The 21222-nt window shown below is 43.3% G+C and overlaps 1 protein-coding gene across 3 annotated transcripts in view; it reads right to left on the bottom strand.

The window, feature by feature from the left end:
- Positions 1 to 19613, bottom strand: part of NAP1L4 (nucleosome assembly protein 1 like 4) — a 131716-nt gene extending 112103 nt beyond the window's left edge. The window contains exons 1-3 of one of the 3 annotated variants that reach the window (XM_033928485.1): positions 19480 to 19613; positions 12432 to 12458; positions 4161 to 4210 (exon numbers count right to left, since the gene is read on the bottom strand). In XM_033928485.1, coding sequence (XP_033784376.1) covers positions 4161 to 4210; positions 12432 to 12445 — 64 coding nt within the window. In that variant the 5' untranslated portion in view covers positions 12446 to 12458; positions 19480 to 19613. The remainder of the gene's footprint in view (positions 1 to 4160; positions 4211 to 12431; positions 12459 to 19479) is intronic. The other 2 variants (XM_033928486.1, XM_033928487.1) reach the window with 2 other exon arrangements.
- Positions 19614 to 21222: the final 1609 nt, after the last annotated feature.

The following is a 21222-nucleotide window of genomic DNA, read 5'->3' as shown; positions in this document are numbered from 1 at the left end:
TTGTCCAGTTTTCGATGACAAAGACAAATGATGTTATTTTTAATTTAGTAATTAAACATTTCAGATTTGAGAATTTACATCTATATAGTGCACTGTACAAAATGAAATGTAAGGGGTTTCTTTATGCAATTAATCATGTGATCAAAAATTTTAACCAATATACAGCTGAAGATCCTGAATTTCTTCTACAATGGAAATCAAGTTGCGAATTCTCATTTGGGAGAGAAAAGCAGTTGCCAAGTCATGTCTAGCAAGGCTCCTATGAACTCCAGTTGCTGTGCTGGGCTTAAATGTGACTTGGGATAGTTTATGATGAACCCAAGAATCTCCAATACCTAAATCAGTGTGTCTCAAACTTTTTTAGCTCTGGCACCCTAAACGGAGCAAATATTTTTTGTAGCACATTATAATTGACATTATAAAATTGCAAAACCAACAAAAAATTAAAATTGAGAGTTATTTATTTAAAGTTCTTTAAGCTATGTATGGGTAACAATGGTGAAACTAAAGTAGATAGCATAAAATTGCTAATCAATGCAATGGATGTGCTTGTTTTTGTGTGCAAATTAACTCAAAAACACAACTCGATAGTCAACAAGCAAAATGCATTCATCATTCACCATCTGCAGTCATTCTCTTTTTTTTTTCCTTCAATTTAATTTGTTAGAGCTGAAAATCCAAGTTTGCAAAGATAAGAAGATATAAATGGTAACAAAGCCTGATTGCTTTGTTGCTCAAGTTAGGATAATTACTTCATAAAAACTAAAACTAAAATTACTTGCTGTTAGTTTTCAAGGACCAATTATGTCAAAGAATGATACTTGTCTGGGCGGTTGTATCCTTATGCACACAGATGCTCATAACATTGACAGACTCTTGCGTACATGACTTACATGACATCTATTCTAGTTTATACTTTGAGAGATAAGCTTAACCCCCCTCTTACCATCCCCTCCCTAACCCCAGATCCTACTTTTCCCTCTCTAGGAAACCTTCTCTGATCTAACCCTTCTTCCATAACTCTTTTTGTAACCCTTCTTCCATAACTCTTTTTGTAATCTGCTTTGAACCGAAAGGTAATGGCGGAATAGAAATCTGTAATGTAAAGTAATGTAATGTAATAATTTTTAAAAATAAAAGTAAAATTCTGAAATCTCTTGTGGCACACCCAGAATCTCTTCAGGGCTCACCACTGTGCTGTGGCAAACAGTTTGAGAGACACTGACCTCAATGATAGAAACGTGATTGGCCAAATGGCCCATCTAGTCTGCACTGCTCTTTCTACTACTTCCCAAGATGTGAGTGACTAGCTATTCAACCAAATAGGAAACACATGCACTCCCAGTTTACATAGATATGCTGCCACAACTACTAGGCATTTAGTAAACACAAGAGAAGTTGTCAAAAGGCTATTGAATACTGGTGTTCCCCTATGACAAATCATATATACCTTCCTGTTGCCCGAATATATTTGCATGTGGGTAATCAAATTCTTTAAATCCAGAGAACACAGTCAAGGAGAAAAAAGGGAGCCTAGGGAAACTATCCTGAACTTTTGCTTGGTTGGATGTTTGCTTGGGGCCCTTAGGTCTAGAATAAGATGGCATCCTATTTTGTACTAAGGAAATGCTTGAACTCTGCCTTCTTTCCCCTAGCGAATTGGGCTCAATCAGCCTGCAAAAGGAAAGTGTGCTTCTTTGTATTTCCTAATGCTGAGAGCTTAACCTTGATGCTCTTCAGGGACAATTTGAAGCAGTGTTCAATAACTGCAGACAGTAATGGATCCAGACTATTTTGAGAATCCACTGGGCTGAGATTACAAGGGGCCATCTGAATGGATACTGGGACTTTTAGCTAGTTCTTCTATTTTAGCTGCAAAGCAGCCTGGGTTTCTGGGCCCTTGGCTGTCTGATGCAAGAGCAAAATCCCTTTCTAGATTGAGAGAAGCAGGTGGGTGGAAGATGCCTTCACCCTTTGAGAATAGGTACTCCGATGCCCTACTACCACTATCATTTCTATCACGCTGCCAGACACATGCAGTGCAGTGCTGTACACTACATTACATTACTGAAATCTCCAAGAAGGGGCGGCCAGGTTAGAAATGGACCTGGAGAGGGATCAAAGGGTGTCACTATACTTGCTTAATGAGCATAGCAAGCAATATCCTTTATCATCACTCTAGAGACATTCTCTCCATGGCATGGCACATCAAGGTTGCCTTGCACATAAAATCTTAAATCCGAGGATCTCAGCCAGGTGAATCTGCAGGTACTAATATTCAAGGCAGCAGCTCTCACTGATATAGCAAAAACATCACAGCTCTCCCTTTGGCTACTAGCTTACAAAGTTCTTCAGACTTCTTAGGAAGATCAGCAAACTTTGCTATACCATGCATTACGTTCCACAAGTGCATGCCCATAATGAACTAGTAAGATGCTATTGGGACGTGCAAATAGCCTTCTAAAAACTTTTCCCCCCCCAAAAGACTCCAGTGTCCTAGGATTCTCTCACAGGAGGAACCAAGGAACAAATCTTGGAGCTCTTGGCTCCTTTGAGAACTGATATGACCACTTTGGACTCTGTATGCAGAGTCGACTTTCTTATTAATAAACGGGAGAGGGGAGAAGAGAGAAAGAAAAATGGTATTCCACATTCTCATCACATCTTGATTTAGGATTCTATGAACAGGAACTATCAAAGCATCCTTGGATTAGTTAAAGAATTGAAGGATATCAAATGCTTGTGCCCTGGGCTCCTTCTCTCTCTAACTTAAATGAGATGTCCTGAGTCATCTCTCAAAAAGTAATGAACACTCTTCAGGTGAAGTTGACAGCCTCCAGGGCGGTGGAGTGGGATAAGAAGTCAGGCTTGGGGACCCCCTCCTCTGAGAAGGCTTCTGGTTCTTCCTCAGAATCCCAGGAGCAGTCAGTCAGGTTTGTACAGATAGATGTCTGAGTCTCTGACTGTCTTGCACTACTGATTCCAGCTTTAGACAAGAGCAGTGAGACATCGAGGATTTCTAAAGTTTGGGGGAAGCTTCCCTTCCATGATGCACTGGAAATCAAAACCAGCATGTTTTTAATCTGTTTTATTACTACTTTGTTAACTGCTCTGCAATTGCTTAAGGAAGGGCAGTATATCAAATAAATTTAAACCATAAACAATCAACTCTATGTTCCCTTCAAGGCCTCAGTGTCCAAGTGTCTTCTGCACGGAGTGAATAGGTCTTGAGGACTGGCTGGACTACTCCTGCTCTCAACACAGATGATGTTGAAGCCACAGCATCACATTAAGCAAAGTGCCCCATTCTCGCCTCAAATTTCTGTATGAGCTGCTACTCATAGGCTGTTATTGACAAAGGAGCATGTATCAGAGTAGGACTGGACTTATGAGTTACTTGGGGTGTAATGGAACCAGTTTCTCAGGTCCATGGAGGCTACTGTACTCTTTCCAACGTCATGAAGAATAACAGTATTCCTGTTGAGGGTGCTTAGAGGATACCAGTGACATTGGTGCCTCCATGCTCTTGGTGCCGTGTCTCAATGAGGGACGATGTTGAAGTGACCCAGCCTTCACTGGGCAACTGACATCATGCTCCTTCGGCACTGAACATTAGGATGAATCCTTCCTCTTCTTTGGATGGGAATCAGATGATAATCAATCCTGCCTCTATCAATGCTCAACTTCAAAGGTCATCGAGATACACTCAATTCCAATGCATTCCCAACATGTGATGCAACTCCAAGACCATGAAGACAGATACTTATGCTTGTTGCCAAAACATGTTATTGTTGCTTGTTTCTAAAATTCATTCTCTAGGGAGTTTTAGAAAGATAAAATGAATTAAAAAGCATGAACTTAGAACTCAAAATTCTAAGAACAGAGGCAGAAATTATGTACAAATCTTCTCAAGAAAAAGGGGATCCTGTAAACTTATTCTGGATATATCACCTAATTCAAAACCAATTGTAAAACTACCCTATCCAAAAATAAATTAGCTTTACTACCCTATCCAAAAATAAATAAGCTTTACAGCTCATGGTAAAAAAAATCTAATACAAATTACTGAATTTCACAAGCACAGTAGCAGGTCTACCAAAAAAAACCAAACCCAAAACACTGAATTTAATTCTAGTGAGAACAAATAAACTGGCTCTTACCTGTTTTTTCACCTCTTTCTAGTAAATTTGAAGCAGTATTTTCTGCTTTACTACAAAAAGAAAAAAAAAATTGGAAAAATGTTGTTGTATAAGAAAAATACATATTGGTGCAAATAATGCCCTGATGGCAGGATAGCACATGGATACTATAATTCAGTCTGGATCTCTTATCTGACAAGGTTCTTATAGTAACATATTCTGGTCCCACAATAGTAGTAAAATGTTCTAGATTCATTCCTACAGTACTCATGATTACTTCTTGGTTACACATGAGCACCAGTACCAGAATTTAATGTACCACATGGGAAAATTAGGTACTTTCTTCGATAATCTTATTTCTAGTAAATAGACACATCATTCTTGAACACCTGAGTGGTCAATCCCTGGTTGTGAGATCCTGTGGAGAGAGCCTCATTTACATTTTTCCACTTTGCCTCCCTTTACTCTGGGCTGTCTTGCAAGTCCTCAATTTATATCAAAGCAGATGGTCAGCCGTAGAGTAGAAATATAATGGGGAGGGGTACAGGCACAGTCCCTGAGAAACAAGTCTTTTGTGCTCATATCAAAACATTTAACACAAAATAATCATTAACTATTTAACTATGGAACAAATAAGCCACCTACCTGAGTGTAACCTGTACTAATAGTCCTGGAGCTCTTAATGATACGCTTTGATCCCTATACAATAGCAATGGTCTTTTCCATCCTGGACCTTGTTAGATAGCAGTGTTCTCCCCAGAAATATTTTCCAGCTGGGTGGCATGAAAAAGTAGCCGGGTGGGGCGGGACGGGGAAATTTGGTGGTGGGGAAAATTAAGGGTTCCTTTTACTAAGCTGCAATAGCTTTTTAGCGTGTGCAGAATTGCCGCGCTACACGGCTAGAACTAACACCAGCTCAAAGCTGGCATTAGCATCTAGCACATGCGGTAATTCTGCGCGAGCTAAGCGTGTGGTAAAACCGCTATCATAGCTTAGTAAAAGGAGCCCTAAATACTATTTGTATTAGTTAATTATTATTAGTTATTTTCCAATGCTCAATATGACTGCCTTTCTTAAGGTTTGACACTTGCTCCATAATTTTTTTATTATGTTGAATCAATTTTTATTATCAAATAACACATAACAGACTAATATGTCAGAACCACAAGAACAGAAGAAACAGCATAAACAAAATAGTAGATCCAACAATCCCACCCACCCCACCCCCCCTCCCCAAACCCCTGAGTCTGAAGCGGAAAAAAATATAATGCAGTAGGCTTGGACTCAGATAGCCCACTGCCCAATACAAGAAGTAGCCCCAACACTGAAAGAGAGAAGAAAAAGAGAAGAAAAAGAGGAAAGAAAGAGAAAGAAAAGTATACCTGGCGCCCCTCAAAGATGGAAATCAAGCCCAGGTCTCAGAAAAAGTCACAAGGAATTTAGAATGTCACTTCTAGCCCGTGGTGATAATGAAAAAAGGTAAGAATCCCAGATCCGAAGAAAGAGTCGCTTCCGTCGTAAGCTGTAAGACGCATCTTTACACTCCAGCAGCAGCAGAGCATGCAAACGATTCCTCCAGTCCCAAAAGGATGGAGAAGAGTCCCCAATCCAAACTGATAGTATAACCTTCTTCCCTACTACCCCCACCCGTCTCATAAACTGCCGCTGACCCGAAGCAGACAAGCGGAAGGCCTCATACTTATCTAGCAAGAGACCAGCGGCAGAGAAAGGTAAAGCATGGCCTAGGACGCTTTCCACATAAGTTACAACCTGCCGCCAAAAACGTTTGATTTTCACACAAGACCAAAAGGCATGGATAAACGAATGGGGTTGTTGTAGACACTTAGGGCATAAAGGAGAGTCCGCGTAACCCGAATAATATAACTGACTTTTCGTAAAATAGCCCCGATGAAGAACCCTAAACTGACACTCCCGTAGATCTGCATTAACGGAGACTCCCGGGATTCTTGCAATCAAGGAAGGGAGATCTAAAGCTTCCCGTGCTATCCCCAGATCCTGGCACCAACGGGCGTGCAGAACAGCGCGGTCAGCCGGACCCAATAAACGATGGAAGTCCTTATAAAGACCAGAAACTGTGAACCCATCTTCCAAGTAGGGATCCAGCAGCGCCGCAAATCTGTCCTCAATAGGAAAAGCCAGAGCGGTTCGGGGGAGTGATCGAACATAATGATGAAGCTGCCGATACGCAAGAAAGTCACCCACAGAAAAAACACCCGACCGGACCAGAGCATCCCAGGACATTAAAGAACCATCCGCCTGGAGAACATGGGTAAGCAACGTGAATCCCCGGGATGCCAACTTACGAAAACTAGCAGTCTCCATGCCGGGGCTGAAATGCAGATTCCCCGGAATAGGTAAGTATCTAGTAATTGAGGGAGTACCATTCCAGGAGTCCAACACATAAGACCAAACCACACGTAGTGAATGCAACAACAAACTCCCCCGAAGAGCCACTGGCAAGGCAGAACGGGGCGTATGCACCAAAGATAGAATATGCCAAGGTGCAAAAAGTTCTTTCTCATAAACTTTTGGAGTAAAATCCTGGCGATCCGAAAGCCACTCCCCTAGAAAACGATAATTTTTTAATTAAATTTAAGAAGTATCTAATTCTAGAAGTGAATAATTAGATATTTGCCCTCTTTCAAATGGTATAGAGCAGCGTCTCTCAAACTTTTTTTAACTCCAGCACACTAAACGGAGCAAATGTATTTTGTGGCACACTAAATGCAGCAAATGTTTTTCATGGCTGAAAAAAATTTCTAGGAATAACACTGTTGCCGTTAGTTTTCAAGGTCCAATCACGTCAAAGAATGCTCCTTATCTGGGCAGTTGTATAATAAAAAGAATGGATAAGATAACATGAGACGTGAAATTGTCATGAATCAGAGGGATACATACCCTGTAGGTCCTAAAAGCAGGCTTGTGGATTAGATATAAACTATGAAGGCAGTGGCGTACCTAGCATATGCGACACCCGAGGCCCATCGTTTTTTGACACCCCTCATTTGTATGAAAAACATGATTTTTAGTAACAATCCACACATCACACAAGAGTGTACCTAGGAAAAGGCAGCATCTTACATACTGCAGTGAGCAGTACATCAATACACCCATTGAAAAACTAAACAAGCCAGACTAGTACAGATCAATCCTACACAGTCAATCCTAACTGAAAACCATGTCTTTCTAACACACAGAACACAGAAAACACCTTCGCCTAGTATGGAATATGTAATCACAAACTAACCCCTCTCCCTTTTACAAAATTGTAATGTGGTTTTTAGCCATGGTGGTAACAGCTCAGACTCTCATAGAATTCTGAGCAATTACCACCATGGCCGGTGCTAAAAAAAACCCTCTACAGTTTTGTAAAAGGGGGGATAAAATAGGAAAACGTAGACAAAGGTTAAATTGAACCACCAAGAAGCTGGACTCTGCATACAATGCAACACCACAGAAACAGCAATTTTTTTTTCTACATTGTCTTCTCTGGTTTCTGCTTTCCTCATAGTCTTGTCATTCTCTTCCTTTCATCCACTGTCTACCCTCTCTCTGCCCCTTCTATATGGCATCTTCTCTCCTTGTATTCCCCTTCCATCTCTCCCTTCACCCCTATTATTCTGGCATCCATCTTCTTCCCTTCCCTCCTCCAATGGTCTGGCATCTCTCTCCTCTTTTTCCCTTCCCTCTCCCACACCCCCATGGTCTGGTATTTCACTATCTCCTCCCCCTTCCCCCCACTTCCATCAGCATCTGCCCCCTTTCTTTCCCTCCAACCCAATTCCATCCAGTATCCTTCCCCCTTATGTCTCTCTCTCCTTTCCCTGCACACCAATTCCATCAGCATCTGCCCCCTTTCTTTCCCTCCACCACCCTTCCATATCACCCTGACCCCCTTTTTCTCCCTCCAACACCCTTCTATGCTCCTCTCTCCCTCCAAACCAGCAAGGTCCCATGATGACTGCTTCTGTTGCCTCTGCCTCTGGAAGATGTAAGCAACGTTGGAGGAGGTGGGCCGGCAGACGCAGGGAGTTGCGGCAAGGTTCCGCAATGACTGCAGATGCCAGTCCACCCCTTCCGACGTCACTTACGTCTTCCAGAGGCAGAGACGGCAAATGTAGTTATCACGGGACCTTCCTGCACTTCAGTGCGGCTGCCGACTCTGCTTTGGAATAAGTATGGCAGCCGCGGAAGGTGCAGGTGCCATTTAGAGCAGTTTGGAAGTTTCTGGATCTAGCTGGCTGTGTACTCCCCGAGGGCTGGCACCCGGGGCGGTCTGCCACTGTATGAGGGGACAAAAAATAATAAAAAGAATGGATAACTTGACCGATTTAGACATGTCATACAATTATAACCACAAAAATATGTCATAAAATGTAATTCTAAACTCATAAGACTCCAGACGAAAAGCAGACTATAGAAAGGAAACCAGAAAAGACCAAACCCATAGTACTAAGATCCAAATGCTAAAATCAGACATGTCCATTATGAAGAGACGTGTGGATCATCGCTAATTATAACGAGTGAGTCTTTAAAATATGAGGCGGTAACGAATAGCCAGACCTGGTGGATGGAAGTGACAAATACTGGAGCCAAAACCAGAGCACCGTGATGAAACATGAATGGAAATATGGATACCTATTTATACCTTTGAGTAAAATTGTGATGCGAACATGTCATAGAAAAGAATAAATAATGTGTAAACTAAAAACCAAGAACAACATATTGTAACACCGAACTCAGAATTAATGAAATAAGATGCTAAAAGAACTTAGCCCCCCCCCCCTAAAATAGGGTATATACATACTTAAAATGATGGCTGGTTACAAAGAGTATGCCTAGACTATATAGACCTAAACAGGGCAAAAGTAAACGTATGGGAAATGAACAGCTGATAATACAGAGTGTATCTTGAAAACATAAGCCGATAGTAGCTCAAAGACAAGCCGACCAGGTAGATGAAAAATGAAACTTGGGAAAGATCTAAATTATTGTTCAAATGAGCTTCTATTAAAACCAAAGAATAAACCATAGCACTCAGGAAAGTAAAAAAGGGAGAGTAAAATGGACTTACCAAAAAGGTCTCTGCACTGATGAGATAAACTCGTACGCAGAATAAATGTGAACACGCGACAGTGAGGCTATGATATTTGATCCATTGAAAGAGGCACCAAAAAAGTGTCGACAGTGGATTGGATGCACACTGATAGGGGAGGGACGAGTTTTTTTTTTTTTTTAGAAATAAAAGCAAAGGAATCCGAAAGGAAAAAAATCAAAGAACAAGAAAAAATACGCGAGCGGGAAGGCAGAAAATAGTTTTTCAACGGCCGTTGAAAACACATGCGTCTTCTTCGCTCCGCGGAAACGAAGAAACTGGGGACCACGCACTCCTCCGTCGGGCGGGAAGGCACTCGCGCATGTGCGGTGCGGCCGACTAGAACTTTCTAGTTAAAAAGTCCGTACCGGGGCTCCGTCGGTGACGTCACCCATACGTTAAGAATATGCTGCCTGCTTGTCCTGGGATAAAAAGTTATTATTATTATTATCATAATCTCATCCAGCCCCAGTGGGTACAACTGGCGCATTGCCTAAGCCACTCGCAATCTCGCCTATGGAAAAGTCCACCGAGCCTCAAAGAGCTCCTTCATGGCTTCATGAACCAGAAAGGACTTGGAGGGTAAGACAGCGCAGACGACTGTGGCACATCCTGAGAAATCTGTAGCCCTTGGAGTGCCTTAGGAATAAACGCGGACAGCTCCTCTCTATGGAAAAGACAAAGGGCCAGACTCCCCTATGTCCAAATCATGCAGATCCTGCAAATCCCCATCCACCACGGAGCTTGTGAGAGGAGAATACCTATCAGGGCTCACAGCAGGGTCTACCGCCGCTGCAGTTTCCATCCTGCATCTTTGAGCACTCTGAGCCCTGACCACAGCTGTCCCTGATAGCTGGTGCGGAACCGCAGTGGATCTGCACATAAGAAAAATCTGATGCATCAATAACACAAACTCTGGGGAAAACAGCATTGCCGGAGAACCAGAGTGTAGAAGCGCCGGATCCGTTAGCATCCGTATCTGCTCTTAACTCCTGTCCATGATCTGACGAACCCAAAGCCACGAGGCCCGCCGAAGTTGGAACAATCGAAACCATCTCAGGTGTGCGGGAAACCACACTGCCCCTGCCGCCATATTGGATTACACGAGGGCGTCGTCCAAGAAGAGACCAAATGGTGAATGCCGCTTTCTATAGGGCAAACACCACTTAACACCCTCTGTGGCCATAAGCCGTGTAAGTAAAAAACGCACACGATAAACACACACCGTACTCACAGAACCCACATACCGAACACCTGCACACAATATAAAAAGAATATATACTCACAATTTCCAGGGACAATAATTGCAGTGTGAAAGATATTGCAAAACACTACTCCTTTTAAATGGTCTCTCTTTTTTTTAACCAACTAGGAAAGAATAAAAAAATTACAGAGACCATAGGACCCTCAAACACCAGAAGGAGGGTGGGGTAGGGACCTGGGGGGCACAGGGGTAACCCCCAAAGCTGGCCGCACACCCCTGCACTAACTGAAGCCGTAGCAACAGTAGTGAAATTCACTTTTTTAGTGAATTTGACCTATTTTCAGTCAGTAAAGCCAGGAGCCCAAAGACTGGCATCCATCCTCCTGCTGGAGATAGAGCATACTAAATGGCAAGAAGTGGTTCTATCCAAGAGAAGCACCTGCAATTCAGTTCTCTATCTCCACCTGCTAATAGATGTGAGGTATCCCCACTAGACTCTGGATTCATCTGCTGCTGTTGCTAAGGAAGGTCTGAAATTTATCAGCTTAAGATTTAATGCTAAGAAATACAAGGTCTTGCATTTGGGCTGTAAAAATTTGAGGGAACGGTATAGTTTAGTGGGGGGGTGAAGAACTTTTGTGCATAAAAGAGAAGCAGGTCTTGGGTTCGCTAGTACATGATGATCTTAAGTTGACAACAAATGTTGAAAAGGTAATGGTGAAAGCTAGAAGGACGCTATGGGTCGTAGGGAGAGGAATGGCCTGTACAAAAAAGGAGGTATAAGGCTCTGGAGAGACTTCATTTAGAATACCGTACCTTCAAAAAGATACAACAGGATGGAGTCGGTCCAGAGGAAGGCTACTAAAATGGTTGGTGGTCTTCATCATAAGGTATGTGGGGACAGACAAAGATCTGAATATGTATACCTTGAAGGAATAGACATTTAAACACCTTTGTGGCATAAATGCATATGAAATGAGTCTCTTTCATTTGAAAGGAAGCTCTAGAATGAGAGGGCATAGGATGATGTTAATAGGCAACAGGAAATACTTTTTTTTTTTTAAATAGAAAGGGTGGTAGATGCGTGAAATAGTCTCCCGGTAGAGGAGGTGGAGACAAAGACTGTGTCAAACTTCAAGAAAGAATGGGACAGGCACGGGGGATCTGTTAGGGAGATAGTGGATGCTGCAGATGGGCAGACTGGATGGGCCATTTGGTCTTTATCTGCCATCATGTTTCTATGTTTCTAGTTGTTTATTGCATTGATGAGCTAAACTTTTATGTTAGGTTTACATTAAAGGGTATGACAAGAGTGTCTGCCAAAAACTAGAAGAAAGAGGTCACTCCAGAAGGAAGTTTTCTTTGGCAGAATGCAAGTGCTAAGGTAAGCATCATCAATAAATCAGCAACTAACATACTCCACATAACTCTGGTTTAGGACTGAGGTGCATTACTGTCATGGTATATGCTATATGAAACATTTGGAGGCCAGGGTAGAAAACAAAGAAACAGCATGGGATGTGGAGAACACCATGCACAAGAAACTACAAATTGAATGGTTATCTATTGATTAAATATATTAATTAAGAACCATTAAAAAGTCAAAATAAACTGTATAACATACTTTTTAATTTTTAAATTTAACATACAGGACAAGCCTCAGATTATGGAGTAAATCTTCCCATTCTGGGGTTTCTTAAGAGAAAGAAAATTTCTTATCTCTTACTCTTGATAACATCACCGGCTTGAGCCCAACCTCTCTATCAAATGTAATTAATTTCTTATTCTATATTAATTATACTAATTTATTTAATTATTTTAATTCATAAATATTACTGTCCAATTTTATTTCATTCTCTAATTAAAAACTCTTTAACTTGATGATTCCTCATGGTATGGGATTCATTTGTCTTTTTAACACTTGAAACCAACAAACAACTATGCTATATCTGCACATGCATATTTGACGTACTTGTTTGCTGCCATCCTTGGAATCCACCTAAAAATAAAAATAAAATGAGGTCAGTCCTTTCACTGAATACACAATACATTAAAGCTTCATGGAAATTAACACAACCTAATCAGTTTTCAATTTCAAACTCCAACCCACTTGCTAAGCACCAGTATCTTACATTCCCTCTGTAATTTGGTTTAGTGAAAGACAAGTGAGAAGCAGGTTGCAGTAGTATAGATGAGGTGATGCAGATCTTAGCTGTGCGTTCAGAATTGCAGCAAAAATACCAAATATACTCGAATATAAGTTGAGATCCCCCATTTTCCCCCCAAAAGGAGGAAAAATGGTTGACTCAAATTTAAGATGGGGGGCTTAATATTCAAGTGCCCTCCCCTGCCAGGATCGGCACCCAGTGTCCCCTCCCTCCCCTGTCAGGCTCTGCCAGGCTCTCCACCCTGTCCGTTCCTCTCTCCCAGGCTCTGCACCCTGTCCCCCCCTCCCCTGTCCATTGTACCTCCTCTCTGCCAATATCCTGCATGCCGCTGCGCCTTCCGTATGACCCGCGTACCTGGAATCCTTGGTGGTCCATAGATGTAGCGGGCAGGAGTGAGCTTTCCACGCTCCTGTCCCGCTGCTGAAGCTGTCGCTACCACAAGTTCTGGCGGTTCAACTGTATTGAGCAGGAGCGCACTTTTGGCGCTGCTGCTCAGTGCTGAGTGACTTCCTGAATGGCTGTGGCGAGAATTTGTGGCAGCTATTCAGGAAGCTGCTCAGCGCCAAGTAGCAGTGCCCAAAGTGTGCTTCTGCTCGGTACAGCTGAACCATCAGAACTCTCAGCAGCGGGACAGGAGCGTGGAAAGGTCACTCTTGCCCGCTATACCTCTGGACCACCAGGGATTCCAGGTACGCGGGTCATACGGAAGGCGCAGCGGCATGCAGGATATTGGCAGAAAGGAGGTACAACGGATGTCAGCATAGCTATTGCTACCATTCAGCATTTTTAGTTGGCATTACTTATGTCAGCGAAGGCCTATGGGAAATTATATCAATCTGATTCTGGCATGTGAATGCAGATAGACCCTGAGGGCAGGGAAACTGTTTTAAGTAGCCCTGATTGAATCATGACTAGCTAAAAGATGTTAATGTCTGATTAAGAGGGTGCTTAGGACAATGGGTCCAGGTGCACAGATCAAGAAGATAGGCTGCTTGAATGGGACAAAGAAGCCAGAGACTAATCCCATCTCCATGCCTGCAAGTATCACACCCTCCTTTATCAATTAAATTAACCATTGTTTCAAACAGTTTACAAATTCTAAACAGAAAGATACTGGGACATACAATAATTTCTATATTCAGAATAAGATTCCAAGCTATAAAATCCTCCAGGCTATCAATCTATCTATCTCTTGGCACTCTGGTCCTCTCTTCTATCTCTTGAGCTCTCTCTTTCTCTGTCTTCTTTCTCTTTATCTATGGCAGTGTTTTTCAACCGCTGTTCCGCGGCACACTAGTGTGCCGCGAGATGTTGCCTGGTGTGCCGTACGGTCAGGGCCGCCATCAGGGCAGTACCACCAGTCCTGCATTCAGGGGCCCGGAGCTGACAGGGGGCCCGGGCTCCCCCAGGGTCCTAGGCCACAGTCTAGGGAGAGGGGCGGTCCGCCCCACGTGGACAGGAGAGAGCTGGACGGGGGACCCGCGGAGTTCAATACATCTCGAGCCGCGAGGCTCGTCTTCTGTTCCTGCCTGCCCTGCAACTAACATATAGCCGATCGCAAGCGTTCCCCGATGTCAGCGCTGACGTCGGAGGGAGGGCTTAAGCAAAGCCTGCCCTCCGACGTCAGCGCTGACGTCGGAGAATACTTCCGTTCGGCTATTTGTGCGCGGCAGGGCAGGCAGGAAGCAGAAGACAAGCCTCGCGGCTTGAGCTTCGTTTTGCTGAGAAAGTTGCAAAGATGGGCTGGGAGGCAAACACGGAACACAAAAGGGGGGAGGGAGTGCGTTTTGGACACAAGGCATGAACTTGAGAGAGAGGAAGGGAGGGAAAGAGATGCTGAGGTGGGGGAGGGAATGGGTTTTTGGACACAGAAGGCATGGACTTGGGAGAGAGGAAGGGAGGGAAAGAGATGCTGAGGTGGGGGAGGGAATGTGTTTTTGGACACAGAAGAAATGGACTTGGGAGAGAGGAAGGGAGGGAAAGAGATGCTGAGGTGGGGGAGGGAATGAGTGTTTGAACACAGAAGGCATGGACTTTGGAGAGAGGAAGGGAGGGAAAGAGATGGTTGTGTACACGGGGAATAGAAGAAAGGAGAATTTTTGGTCATAGGGAGGGAGTGAGGTACAGATAGTGGCATACCAGGGTGGGGGGGGGGCGGTCTGCCCCACCCCGGGTTTACGTCCCAAGGGGGTGCACAGCTGGCCACCCTCCAGTGTTGTCCCTAGGCCGGCAAACTGCGGCTCTTTAGCCACTTGAGTGCCACCGCCGCCATCGGGAACAGGCCGGCGCCAAGTTCTCCCTGCTTTTCCCTGTGGGGCCGGCCAACTCTAGCCACTCGCGTCAATTCTGACGTCGGAGAGGACGTTCTGGGCCAGCCAATCGCTGCCTGGCTGGCCTAGAACGTCCTCTCCGACGTTAGAATTGACGACGGGTGGCGAGAGTTGGTCGGCCCCGCGGGGAAGAGAAGCAGGGAGAACTTGGCGCCGGCCTGTTCCCGATGGTGGCGGTGGCACTCAAGTGAATTACTTTATATATAGTCAATATAGGCACAGAGTTAAATTTTTTAACATTTTCTAATGGTGGTGTGCCTCGTGATTTTTTTCATGAAACAAGTGTGCCTTTGCCCAAAAAAGATTGAAAAACACTGATCTATGGAACATGAAGCATCACCCCATCCCCCTTTTCTCTCTCTCTGCCTTTCCCTGAAGCTTCACACTTCCTTCTGGACTCTGTAAGGCAGGGAAACTGCTTTGCTCTCTGCTTAATGGTAATGCTTAATCATTGTAATGCTTCAGAATATTGCTTTTCTCTAAGACTATTTCTATATTCTTTATGCAATCACCTCTGGCTGTGCCTCTTTGATTCTACTTCCTGGTGAATCTTCAGTGAGGGAACTGAACCTGGGACCGGGCGTTTGTAAGGGCGCCTCTCAAGTGACCCCACCAACCATACATTGTGGGGGCCACTAACAAACCTGTCAACGGACAGGACAGGGAGGGGGGATAGGGTGCAGATTATAGCAGCCCAGCGGAGGCTTACAAGTCTGGAAGGGGGGCGGATGGGCGCTGGCCCGAATATAAACCAAGATCCCTATTTTGAACCACATTTTTGGCCCAAAAATCTTGGTTTATATTCATGTAAATACAGTACATTTTAAAAATACTGAAACATAAAAAAATGATTTTAAAATAATTGTATCCCCACTAAAATCCTCAGCTAAGAGGATCATCAAATTCATGGCTTTATCATTACATTTTCTCAATGTGAGTACTATGTATATTTATCTTTTTCATTAAACCATATCAAGATGTCAAAAATAAAAGTTTAACAAACCCAGAAGTCCTTCCGTTAGTTAATGGTCTAATCATTTGTTTAAGGACTAAGTGGTAATTTGTATCAGGCTGTCCACTCATTCATGCTATTTAACACGCATAAATTAGTTTATAGGCAGCAATTTTTCTCACTCCAAGAGTTGTGAAAGTATACAAAACATAAAACAAAGAATTTGGGTGGGGGGAGGGGCAGTTTGGCCCAGTTTCTTTCATCCTGAAGAACACATATAGGGGTGCTGCTTGACGGTAAAGCTCCTGCCTCCCAATATTTTTAATTGCTTGACTCCAAAAAAACGCTGCCACAGATACTTCAAAAGACCCAAAAACAAGGCAACAAACAGTCTTAAGGGTTCTAAGGGTGAAAACTGCCTATAAAAACACCTGAGCTAAAAAATAACAACAAAATAACCAATAATAATAAATATTAGTGAAGTGGGCAACCTCAGTGTGGAGGGTCAGCGAAGGGAGAACTTCTCCAGCGCTTCACACTAGAAAGCAAAGGCAACAAAGCCCCTGCCTGCACACCAGGAATTGGCTGGGGGGTTCTCAGAATGATTTCTGCTATTTATTTACACCTGTGTATTATTAGGTTTTCACTGTGGTTTAACACTGATTTTGATTTATGCACATGTGAGGCAACCGATGATGGTGTGCAGGCAGGGGCTTTGTTGCCTTTGCTTTCTAGTGTGAAGCGCTGGAGAAGTTCTCCCTTCGCTGACCCTCCACATGAGGTTGCCCTCTTCACTAATATTTATTATTATTGGTTATTTTGTTGTTATTATTGTTTAGTTCAGGTGTTTTCATAGGCAGTTTTCACCCTTAGAACCCTTAAAACTGTTTGTTGCCTTGTTTTTGGGTCTTCCCAATATTTTTCAGCATTCTGGGTTAGCCAACTCATTAAACTCATTAAAGAAAGCTCTATTTGCTAAACTCATCTGCTCAAGAACATACTGTATTAAAATCATGGATAGCAAAGAAACCCCTGGTGGTTGCCTTTCATGATTACCTCTGCTTAACTGCATCATATAGGGTACACAGCGCAGTCTGTAGTGGCAAGCTTGATAGCCATTTTACAAAAGCTATACTGAATCAACCTAAATAAGTGCTAATCTTAGATTACAACACAGACCCAAGAGTATATAACTTTTATACAATATAAAATAGTGGCTCCCAGTACAGCCATAAAATCCCAACATGTTCCCAAAAGTCCTAAACTTTATGCTACAATTTTTATTTGAATGATCTTATCATGTTTGTTCAATATACTACGCTAAGCAGCAATCCTGGTTTCTTCAGCGACAGCCTGTCACAGCCTTCTGCTTGGGCCCACAAATCTTGTTCTGTTGCATTATTTTGTTAACACATGAATTGTGAACTTTCTCCTTCCACTGATTTGGCAGGAATGCTTCCATGTCTAACTCTTTGAGTCCCTGTTCCATACATGGATGCACATAGTAACTCCCAAGTACTTCACAAAAATGAAATGTATTATCATATGACACTGTTATTTGGTACTTCCATGAGAGCCAAGAGTCAAATCTCTTCCAATAATAATAAACTTTTGCTCATCATGACAGGGGTTGCCATACAGTAAATTATGAAAAATTGGGATCGGCTGAATTATAATTTTCAGTGGAATTCGTTATGCCAAATCTTTAAAATGGAACGGGTAATAGCCATACAGCAGGGGCATTTTAAGAAATTTAGGGATGTTTGTGAGCCATTAACAAAATATTGTATAGAATGAATATTATTTTCTCACTTTGTTTATACAGGGTGGGGAGGGAATATTTTATGATTTATTATGCTTAAGTACAATTTTTGGATATAAAGGGGGGGGGGATATTTGATGCGAGTTAAACATTGATGGTATTTTAAGTGATGTTAAAGTATAAAATGATTGTATCTTATGTTACACTTGTTGAAAGTTTTAAAAATGAATAAAGACTTTAAAAAAAAAATAAATGTATTTAAGAATTATTAAATATAATAACATACTCGCCCCCCCCCCAGGCAAAATTTAAGGCTTATATTTCTGAAGCATTAATGAAATACCCATTCTTGTGGCAACTGACCTTAATTAGCAGCCAGTTGAGAAGAAATAACCAAAAAGATGTCTTTAAAGTTTCAACATTTAACCTGCTCACTGAGCAGGCTAATTACTGTATTTTTTGCTCCATAAGACACACTTTTTTTTCCACCCAAAAGTGGGTGGAAATTTCAGTGCGTCTTATGAAGCGAAGGTACAAATTTTGTTACCCTCCCCCCGTACCATTGTAAAACCCACCTGCAGCTGCACCTCCTTTTTAACCACCCCAGTCCGCCCGCCTGCCGTCGCCGTTGCTCCTGTTTTACCTGGTGGTCCAGTATCCAGCCAGCTCCTCATTTCCCCAGCAGTGAAATGAATCAGCAGTGCAGCCGATAGGAGCAAGCTTTACGCTCTCCTGCACGGCCCCGCGCAGTTTCCGAATGGCTGCTGTAAATTTTCACAAGGGCTGAGCAGGAGAGTATAAAGCTTGCTCCTGATCTGTTTCACCGCTGGCCGGGAAATGAGGAGCCCGGAAGAGCGAAGACTGCCGCGGCAGGCAGGAAGGGAGCGAAGCCAGCTGGAGCTAATGGAAAAATTTTAAAAGGTACAGGGGGCTTGCCTGGGGCTGGCTGGTTGGATGGTTTGGGGCTGGCTGGCTGGCCTGGGGCTGCCTACCATTAGACTTGCCCACCACTAGATGTGCCCTGTACCCTGTCTACCACAAGACCACCAGAGGAGGTACAGAGCACATGATTTGGTTCAGAATTATTTTTTCTTGGTTTTTCCTCCTCTAGAGGTGGGTGCATCTTATGGAGCGAAAAATACGGTATGCTACCCAACTTCTTCACAAACTTAACAGCATGGCAGATGAACTAGCAAGAGAACACCCAGTAGCTAACTCTCCTAATAGGATACAACACTCTAATAAGTTTCAACTCATCCAGAGAAAAATAAAGCTTAGTCGTGGAGGCACTTCAGTCAGTCAAGTTCTCAGAATATTCACAAAAATATTTGCATGTAAATCTCTCATGAATGTTCATTATGGATATCTTGAAAAGCTAACTGACTGACTGGGGTGCCTCCACGACTTTAGGAGCTATTTACATAAGGGACATATTCATAGCCACGCTCAGTGAGTCTTATCTATATGAGCTTAAAAGTATACTTTTTTTTTATTAGATGTATTTATTTCTAAGCATCTACAATAGAGGACAATAAGGACTGAGCGAAATAAGGCGAGTTCCTTTAAGAAAGCAGCTACTTGGTTCCCTCAATCCCAGAGCTGGCGGCAGACGCTGAAGAAAGAAAGAAAGAAAGAAAGAAGACAAGAAACCTAGTTTTGTTCAACAGATTCATTTTCTTCCCGACCCATAAAGTACAAGTCAAAGCTGCAGGTTGACAGGAGTCAGGAGCTCTTCACAGAAACCCCCCTTCTTTCCCCTCTCTCGTGCCCCCCTCCACCGTTTCACCCTTCGGAAACCTCCCCCCTACCTTCAAACTTTATCTTTCGGGGAGCCCCTAGTTCTTCCCTTCTCCTGCGTCCCGCCACCTCCGACGCAACGTCTTTCCCTCGGCCGCAATTGCCCTGCCGGAAACAGGAAGTGACATCAGAAGGGGGCGGGACGCGGCCGAGGCGAAGCGATTGGATGCTGGAGAAGAGGCGCTACGGGGTCGGTCCGGTAGGAGTGAAAGGTCACTTTGGGCAGCAAAGTCCTCAATGTAAAAGTGAAAATAGTTTTTAAGTGATGATGTAAACTAATAGCTTGTAAATAATGGTGGTGTTAAAAATTGTGCAGATAAAAACATTTCTATACATTGCAGTGGTAACATTGGCCAGAAGCCTTTTTCTTTTGGCTTTCCTGTCACTACATGAGCCAATCCCAGTGGAGTCAGAATGTACAGCTATAGGGCCAGATTACATTACATTACAGATTTCTATTCCGCCATTACCTTTCGGTTCAAAGCGGATTACAAAAAGAGTTATGCAAGAAGGGTTACAATGTTAGATCAGAGAAGGTTTCCAAGAGAGGGAAAAGTAGGATCTGGGGTTAGGGAGGGGGGTTAAGCTTTATTAAGATAAAAAAGGAAATACTGTACTCTCCTTAGTTGGCAGGTGACCTCTAGCAGTACATGTTTTTCAACATACCAGTTATATACTTAGCATATGTGACACCCAGGGCCCATCATTTTCTGACACCCCCCTCATCTATATGAAAAACATTAGGCAGAGGGCAGGAGGTTCCAGATCCGGTGTGCACCCCAGAAGCAGCGGCTTTCAGTCATCATGGGTCCTTCCTGCACCTGCCAACTCAGCTCAAGAATAAGGAAGTGACGTCGAAGGGGGTGGACAGGCAGCTGCCGGGAGGAGCAGGAAAGTCCCACAGTGACTGAATTTAAAGTTTACTGCCACTGCTGCTGGTTCAGGACAGCAGCAGCGGCAGGTTCTTTCAGAGTAGGGCGGACCGCCCCTCATTTGGTACACCACTGCAACATACCTACATGAGATTAGGCGTTGCCATTAACAAGATGGCAGCATCAGAGGCAGGAACAAATAGGCATCATTCCTTCCTCCAGACATAAAGGTGTGTTGGCTCGGCTCCTGTCTGTTTAAACTATGGTGAGAGGGTCAGCTGTCAATATTTAGCAGCACTTAACCAGGTAGTGCTGAACATTTTCCTCAACTCTGGCAGCTGGAGCCAAGCCAGCAGTTATGTGTGCAGTGAGCTGGTGTATGCATAGCCAAGTGGGCAAATAGGACTGCACAAAAGACAATCCTATCTTTACCTGCTTAGGTATGTGAGTGCCTGTGCTAAACAGTGGCCACTATTCATATAACTTCTGGGTCGTCGCCTGACCCTGGATATTCAATGCTGGTGCCCAAATATGGACCAGCCCTGAATATCTGGGATTATTTCTGCACACAGCTGTCAGGGGCTTAAAAAAAGCTCCGAGTGCTGAAGGCTGAACATCATCCCCACTGTTTTTGTTTTAAGATGACCTACAAGTGAAAAAAGAAGGTATTGTATAATTTATTTGCCTGGGAGAGTCTGTTTACTACTGTTAGCTGACTAAAGTATTTTCTTGACCTTATGGTGTTCAAGAGCTAAAGGTGGAAGAAAATGTTCCAATGCTTTTCAAAATATGGGAGCGTTTTAAATACCATTGTTTAGCATCGCTAACTAGTATTTGGGTAGGGGACAAGTTTTATTTCCAAAGATCAAGTGTGTCCCATGG

The sequence above is a fragment of the Geotrypetes seraphini genome, chromosome 19 (assembly GCF_902459505.1).
Source record: "Geotrypetes seraphini chromosome 19, aGeoSer1.1, whole genome shotgun sequence".
NCBI classification, from domain to species: Eukaryota; Metazoa; Chordata; class Amphibia; order Gymnophiona; family Dermophiidae; genus Geotrypetes; species Geotrypetes seraphini.
This window is presented reverse-complemented; position numbering and strand designations above follow the sequence as displayed.